Genomic DNA, 8,082 nt, shown 5'->3' on the forward strand with positions numbered 1-8,082 from the left:
GTAAGCATGTTTAACCTGAAATTCAAATTAAACTCCTTCTTTAGGCCGTGCAATGGGCAAAGTTCTGGATGGAAAACTTTTCTTCCATCTCTTTTCTGAAGGACTTAAGTTTTCCTAATCCTCTCCCTTTTCCACCCTCTTCTCTTTTTAAAATGCCCAAGAATCCATCAGTCTGGCCCTTTTGTGGGTGGTGAGCCTGTGCTTCTTGAGCCTAGTTGAGGAAGGACCACACTCAAATTAAAAAGATGCTTTAAAAAAAAATCACTTCAATTTCCCAAGACGACTACTCTGAGGGCATATTGATAAATCTTTATTGACAAAATATTGACATTGACATACTTCTTGGAAGTATATAGTGTGTTAGAATTCTAACAAATTAACACAAAACACAAAAATATTTACATTCTGGTATAGAAGACATTAAGGAAGCATTTGTCACTCTCTTTAGTAAGTCTATGATCTTGAAATAGAAACTCAGTGCTTGAAAACTTGCCGAAGTGTCCTTGGCCACACTTAACATCATCCCCGCTAACTACAGTCCTTCAGTTTTTGCAATATATAGATTTAAAGTTTGGAATGGCCTTTACGGCAAATGGTTGAACTCAGCCAATATCTTCAATGACTAAAAGGAGAAGTTTACTTCGTGATTTTTTTAAGCCTCGGGATGTTAGGAAAGGGAATGTTCAAGAAATAGAATTTAGGTTTTTTGTTGTTGTTTCTTTTCCCAGCACAAGTTCTGACTCCTCTTATGGGCACCCTCCCCCTCCACCCCCAGCCCCCCATCCTGTTCCCCGTTTCTCTGAAAGAGGACCACTATTGCTGAGCCTACCTCATTTAGCTTTCACAATCACTTTGACATCAGAAGGTATCAGAAAGTGTTTACAGACTGCACGTTTCTTGAAAAAAAAATCAAAATAAAAAACACACAGAACCTGTCTTTAAAAGGAAAAGAAAATTACAATTCATTTTCTGTCTTTAGACACCATTCGCCCAACAACTGCTACATGCAATTCAAGTTTTTGAACAGGTGTGGGATGGGGCTGGATATGGAATCTCGATTGTTATTATTACTAATTATTTTTAAAGATTGGGGGGAAAAAACACTTCGAAGGGCAAAATTTGAAAGTCCTGTGCCTGGTTGGGTTTTTTTTTTATCATCACCATTATCATCATCATTTTTTTTTAATTGGACTGCGATAAACGGAATACCTGCCAATCATCTTGTCTCTCTGGTTTGGCGTTTGACTGACAGCTCCCCTTGTCAGAGCGCCTTCGGCTTTGCCACCTTAGGACCTCTCTCTCTCTCTCTTTCTGCCTCACTCACTCACTCAGCTGCCTCTTTAGACAAGGGTAGCGTGTTCATCAAGGAGCCTCCCGTCTTCTGCCATCTAGGCGCGGCCTCGGATGAGAACCCTGCGTTCTGCCGCCGTCTACGTCGCGCCGCGGCTCCTCTCTCTGACTCTCTGTCCCCTTCTCCGTGAATGTGTGTGTGCGGTTGTTTTTGTTTTGTAGGGTTTTTTGTTTTTGTTTTTTTTTTTTTCGTCTTCCCCTCCTCTCCCTGTCTCTGTTTTGCTCTGTGATGTCCGTTTCGGTGGGGTTCTGTCTGTTTTTAATCGTCTGAGGTCACATCTATTTCCTCGGGACTCGCCTGCTTAGTGGCGATCCTCCACCGGTTAATATGGTGCGTCCCTTTTTTCTTTTGTTGCGAATCTGAGCCTTCTTCCTCCAGCTTCTGCCTTTTGAACTTCGTCCTTCGGTTCTGAAACCATACTTTTACCTGCAGGAGAGGCAGAGAGGGCGCGTTAGTATTCCTGCACAGCGCCCTCCTACCTCCTCCTCTATTGCCTGGCCAGATCCTGGGCTGAGATTACAAAAGTCCAGTGTCCCCGGCCGCACATCCTGTTAAGCGGCACCCCCACCCCGCTGCAGCCCTCCCTTGGGGAACAGAGCTCCTGTTGCCAGGCCCCAGAAGCCTGGATCCCGGCCCTTCTGAGCCCTCCTGGGGAAACCTTTCCCCTGGCCCCGCCGGCTCCACGTGCTTGGTGCCCCTTTTAGCTTCAGCCAGCTCAGGACACCCACATCCCCGTTGAGTGCAAAAGCCTGCCAAACATTGGGAAGCCCCTATAAAATAATAAGTAAAGGAAAATTAAAAGGTCCCTGACTCCCTCTGCCTAACCAGTGCCACAAAGAGTTCATTCCCGCTGCTGGGCCCAGTGCTTTCTATTTTCTGCCGGTTTCAGCAGCGACTGACTAAATATAGCGCCTCCTCTGCAAGGCCTGGGCCCTGGGGTAGGCAGTCAGGATTTGCCTGTGCTTCCTCCTCTGTGCCCAGGACTCTTGCCGGTGAGCAGGAGCGGTTGTGGGAGACAGTCGGGGTGAGGGTTTGGGGGGAAAACCAATGGGGATGGTGGGGTACAGAGCCCTGGGGACTAACCCAGCTGAATCTTTTCAGCTGGGAAAAGAGGCTCAAAAGTGAAAGCTTCCGCAAGATCGTGGGATAGAGGGGAAGTAAAAGGAAAACTGAGAAAGACAAGGGAAGAGCCCCCTCTGTCCTCTTCTTGACCAGCTCGAGGGCAGGCCAGGGCCAAACTCCCACCGGATAGCATCACTTCCTACCAGGGCGGGGCTGGCGGTCTGGCCTCCCCCGAGGGCAGCTAGAAGTCTGGGGAGCACTGATGTGGCACTGGGTTGCACGGTCCCTGGGGGAGATTGGTGATGGGTCCCTATACACTGACCAGACCAGACAATGGCGCTGCCCGAGCTTCTCAGCAGCGAGGGACAGGTGAGGAAAACGGTGGTGACTGCTCCTTCCACGGCCCCGGGGCTGTCCCTACTCTGCTAGCAGTACCCCCAGGCCCCTGAAGTCCGCTGGGCTTTCTCCTTTGAGTCGGCAGGCCCAGGTCCCGGCTTGCTCTCCCCGAATGCCCCCAGTCCCCCAAAGTGTTCCCTTGAAAAAGCCGAGCTGGAACAAGGCTGAGTTTAATTTGCTTTGAGTTTGCTAATTGAGGGGGAGGACGATTCATTTCTCCCCGGCGCTCGCCCAAGGCGCGCGTCGGTGTGCTCGGGGCTTGACACGCACACAAAGACTCCAGGCAGCGTGGGCAGCGAGGCGGACAAAGACCACCGCCGCCTCGGCTATCCAGGAGAAATCAGCCGGGCCGCGCCTTGTGCCGGGCCCCGCACCAACCCGCGAGGCCCTCCTCGGTTTTGTCTGGGGGGACATTTTAAAACAAAAGCCTCGACCTCTTTGCGCCTCCCAGGAAAAGTGTTACAACTTAATCTGCCCAAAAATGTTACTGTTTGCCGGGAACTTTGACCCCGCCCTGCGGCTCCGCGTACAGTTGCGCCTACTGTAGCCCGAAGCCACCTCCCCAACCCCGAGGCAGGCCGGAGCCTGGCCCGCCGGGGGACCCTGTTGCGCAGCAAGGGTCTGCCCCTGAGGCAGCCCCTCTCCGCAGCCTCCTGGCTCAGTTTCTCCGATTTAGGGACGCACCCAGGATGCCTGGCTCGATGGCCTGACTCTCCTGTCCCCTCAAGGGGAGTAACTGGGAGCTGTCCGTGTGAGCCGTGAGCCTCTGGCAGCACAGACCTCGCTCTTAACCCACTCCAAGCCCTCTCTTCCCAGCCTAGAGCCCCAAACGCTCCTACACCTCTTCCTGGCCCCAGCCGTGACCCCAGACTCGCACCGAAAGTCTCATCAAAAGTGCAGAGGTGCCTCAGCCAGGAGCTGTGAGTCCAGCCCGGCCCTACAGAAACAGCAACTCAGCCGGTCTCCCCCCCTCCCCGGAACCTCCAGCAGGTCGGCTCCTACAGTCTGGTGCTGGAGCCCAAGGAAGCCAAGAGCCCCTCAAAACAAACATCTTGAGCCCAGGGCGTGGGAGTAACTCCCGGCCTGTTGGCGGAAGGCCCTCGCACTTTGCGGGCTGCCTGTGTCTGGGGATCGGGGATGCGGTGGCCGCGCCGGGGCCCGCTCACCTGAGTTTCCGTGAGGCTGAGGCTGTGCGCCAACTGCTTCCTCTCGGCGCCCACCACGTAGTGGTTCTTCTCGAAGGCGTGTTCCAGCCTCAGAAGCTGGGACGGGGAAAAGGCGGTGCGGATCCGCTTCGGCTTTCGGGCCAGCGCGTTGTGCAAAAGGAAGCTCTCCGGGCTTGTGTCGTTCCCTGCGGGAACACAGCAGAAGTCCTGTTAGAGGGGGCCATCTTAGCCCGGGCCGCGCGCTTCTCCGGAGCCGGGCTGACCTGGCAGAGAGCTCAGGGCCTTCGCGGACGTAGCCGGTGCGGCTTGGCCCAGGGGGGCTCGGGCCCCTCCAGACGCGCGAAAGGAACGCCGGTCCAGCCGCCTGGCCCTGTCCGCTGGGCCCGGACCTAAGCAGCTGCCACCCAGCAGTTGTCCTAGGAGGGCTTTGCAGACCTCTGGGCGCCGCGGGCCTCGCCACCTCCGCGCCGGGCACCCGGGGATCGAGGAGGGGGCAGCAAGGCCGGATCCGGGGATTGGAGCCCTGGACCCAAAGAAACGGCTTTCTCTTTTTTCTCATCTCGGAGAAAAGTTTGCCCCCGGGGAAGAGGGGCGGAGAGGTGATGAGCCACTATCTAAAGTTTTCTCGGGTACGCATTTTAAAAGTCTTTCTCCTCCGGAAAAGCGCAGAGGCCGGGCGTGTAGTTGCAGCCCGGGCTTCACAGAAATCTCTCCGGCGAACGCGCAGGGTTTCTCCTGCCGCTGCCTCCCGGAGGTCCTGGCTTCCCCGCTGCCCTGCTCCGGAGAAGTAGGAGATGCGAGCGAAGACATCGTAACCCTGGGGAGTAAGGAGCTGCGGGCAACTTTTAGGACTGTTCGCGGCCCCCGAAGATCCCAGCTGCTCCGAGTCTGGTGTGAGGACCAAGACCGTGGCTGCTGGAGAATGAGGAAAGGGAGCCCTAAACTTTGCAAGCAAAGCCAGTTTCAGGTTCACTCATTGGGGTGGGAAATCGATTCACCAAACCCCCCCTCCAAAAACAAACCGACAGTTCAGGGGGGAATGGAGGCAAATTCGGTCTGGGAATAAGGGTAAAACGTTGTTTTTGTTTGGTTTGGTTTTTGAAATTAAGGAAGAGGGGGGTCTACCCGACTTTAGGCGCTGGCAGGAACGCAAAGGGTTAACAAATGGACAAGCCGCCGAGTATTGATCGGCTGCCTCCGGAGGTAGGTCTTTTCCCCGCTCGGATCGCCAAACTAATTACTTGTCCCCTTTACTGGAGTTTTAACTTTCCTCCTACCCTCCACCCAGAGAAAACAAACAAATCCCAAAAAACAGCAAGAAAGGAAAACACCCAAACAGATTTCCTCTAGCCCATCTTCCGACCCGGTTCATTTCTTTCAAAAGAAAAACAAAAACAAAAATCAGTCCGAACCTGCCTTCCCGCCGCGGCGGCGCGGCGCCGGAATTGAGCAGGTCACCGCGAGAGTGCCGAGCCTCGGAGAGGTTCCTACCCGCGCGGGTTCCCGCCCCTCCCCAGCCTCCGAAATAAGCAGGATAAAACAACCTCCCCCCAGACTTTCCTCCGGGGCCGTAAGGGTCTCTTCGCTGCCGGAAGAGGGTCAGAGACCGAGGCGTCGCGGGTCTAGGAGGCAGGGGCGCGGAGTGGGTGGCGAACACGCAGTGGAAGGCGAACATGGGGCCGGGCCCTGCCCGCGCCCCTCGGAGCCAGGACGGCGAGAGCATAGCCGAGGAGACGGAGAGCCTGGGCACCCCGCGGGCCATGGATTCCTCGGCGGCCAGCCCTCGGAGCAGGCTGAGACAGCCCGCCTTGAGAGCATTCGGAGGCAACTGTTCTGCGTCCCTCACTAAAGGGTCAAGAGGCCTCAGGCCAGCCCCCAAACCGGCCGCAGCTCGGAGACTGGGGACGAACACCATGCCCGACTCCTCGCCGCCCAGTTTCCAGACGCAGCGCGCCGGCGGCCGAGCCGGAAAAACCTCCATCCAGGCCTCGCCGGGCGCCCACCTGGAGCAGGCCAAGGGCAGCGTGGGATGCAGCGCTCCGCGGCCCCGCGACGTGGCACGTACCTTGGAAGCGGTGGCCCAGATATCGATAGCGATGGATGAGCCAGGGGTAGAAGGTGGACGGGTCCCGCTGCTGCGAGGCGAAGAGGGGGTGTGGCGAGTGCGAGGAGGGCAGGGGGTGGGCGGCCAGGGCGTGCGGCGGCGGCACCGGGTGCACTGGCACAGCCGGGTTGGGCGGGTGCGAGACCGCCTCGGCGAACACCAAGTCCGGGTTGGAGTAGACGCCCCTGCCGGCGGCAGCGGCGGCGGCCGAGTGGAAGCCGTTGAGGAACGGGTTTATGGGGCTGGAGTTGGCGTAGCTGAGCGCCGCGGGACGGATGGGATCCTCGGAGCGCGAGGCGGGCAGGGGACTGTCCTTGGCCACCAGTGATTCGATGGTGAAGCAGCGCTTGGGCGCCGGCTGGAACATGCTGCGCCAAGGAGCGGGCGCCCGGGGCTCCCGGCTCCCGGCGACCGCGGCGCGCTGCCTCCGCCGCCCGCTGCCCGCTGCCCGCGGCGAGAACGGACGAGAATTGGGGACTTGTTTGGTGGGGGTGGGGGTGGGGGTGGGGGGAGGAAAGGGAGAAAGAAAGGAAAGGAAAGGAAAAAGGAAAGGAGGGGGGAGGGGGAGGGAGAGGCAACGCCGAGGATCCCGAGAATCTTGCACCAAACGCGCCCAACCTGGAGAGAGGGGGAGAAATCCTTCCAGAAGAATTTGCAGGCGTGGATTGGGGTAATTTTTTTTTTTTTTTTTTTGGCGAGATGGCGTGGGGGGGGGTCGAAGTTAGAGGCGGAGTGGGGGGGGTAGATTCTCGGGGGAGGCAAAAAAAAAGTTTTCTCTCCTCTGCAAAAGGCGGGCAGGGCGCCCTAAGTCCAAGGACAATCCATGGAAGTGTTCGCTTCTTCACAAGTTGTGCAAACGATTTGTTAGTTCATGAGCCTAATTAGTGCGGGGATCACATAAACAGCTTCCTCCGAAGCCTGGTAAATGGCTTGATGATTGGTCGCTATTACTCGCCCTGAGGTGGAAGGGGGGAGACTCTTTAAAGTGCGTCAGAGGGAGGCGAGCGCCTGGGAACCCGGAGGCCTGGATCCGGGCCGAGAGTGGAACGGAGTCGCCGCCGTTGCTGCGGCCGTGCCTCCTGCGCCCGCCGGGCCGCCCGACCGCTCCGCGCCGTCGCCCCGAGCCCCCAGCTCACTCGCTCCCGCGGCGCCGCAGCGGCTTCTTCTCCTCCTCTTTCGCCTCGTCTTCCTTCGCTTTTTCTCCTCCTCCTCCTCCTCTTCCTCCTTCTCCTCCTCCAGTTCTCCCTCCTCCTCTTTCCCCACCTCCTCCCCCTCGGCCACCGCCTCCTCTCCACCACCATCACTCCCTCCGGGGCACCCCGGTCCCTGCAGAGTCCTTGGTCGGCGCCGCCTCCTCTGCGGCCCCCTGGACTCCCCAGCCTGCCGAGCCCGGGCTTGGGGGGACAGACGGACGCGCGGACACTACAGATTGCTCGCGCCCAGCGATTCCTCGCTGCTGCCCTCCCGCAGCCCCGCGTCTGGGGAGCTGGAATCGTCCCGGGAGCCCTCGAGGGTAAGCGGGTAGGGGCGGGTTCCCGGCGAGGGTTAACGGAGCTGTTCAGTCAGCGAAACTCCCGGCGATTTCCTAGATGAGGAGGGAGCCTGGCGTGGAGGAGTACTGGGTCCTCCAACCGCGCGTAGCCTCGAGGTCTCAGGATCGCTGATCTCTCCGTCCTTGACGCGCCTCGTTCTTTTCCAAGTTGAGACCGGAGTGGATGAACCTGCCGGGACGGTGGGCGCTTCCAACTTCCCCACAGGGTCTCATCTCCTTCCCCCAAACAGCTCCTTCTTCAACATCTGGGACTAGGGGTCCAAGGTCAAGGGAGAGGCTGATGTGCTGTTACTATTACTATTAGGTTGTCGTTGTTATTTTTGTCAGTGTTGTTGTCATTATTGTTATTTATTGTCACTATTTCTATTATTATTCTGCCATCTGTCGTCCCAGGGGCGGGTTGCTGTGCAAACCCAGGGCTTACAATTAGGGAGCGCAGATCGTTTCTCCA

General features: G+C 57.4%; 1 protein-coding gene across 2 annotated transcripts; it reads right to left on the minus strand.

Annotated features, from left to right (window-relative positions):
• EMX2 (empty spiracles homeobox 2) lies at window positions 290–7,017 on the minus strand. Of its 2 annotated transcripts, XM_005698620.3 has the most exons (3): window positions 6,041–7,017; window positions 3,976–4,160; window positions 290–1,777 (listed from the first exon to the last, which is right to left on the minus strand). In XM_005698620.3, the coding sequence occupies exons 1-3, from the start codon at window positions 6,444–6,446 to the stop codon at window positions 1,610–1,612; spliced, it is 759 nt and encodes a 252-aa protein (XP_005698677.2). In that variant the 5' UTR covers window positions 6,447–7,017; the 3' UTR covers window positions 290–1,609. The 2 variants fall into 2 exon arrangements, with proteins under 2 accessions (XP_005698677.2, XP_017897075.1); XM_018041586.1 differs by lacking the exon at window positions 3,976–4,160 and having other exon boundaries at window positions 1,674–1,777; window positions 6,041–6,573.

This window comes from Capra hircus, chromosome 26 (assembly GCF_001704415.2).
Source record: "Capra hircus breed San Clemente chromosome 26, ASM170441v1, whole genome shotgun sequence".
NCBI lineage: Eukaryota > Metazoa > Chordata > Mammalia > Artiodactyla > Bovidae > Capra > Capra hircus.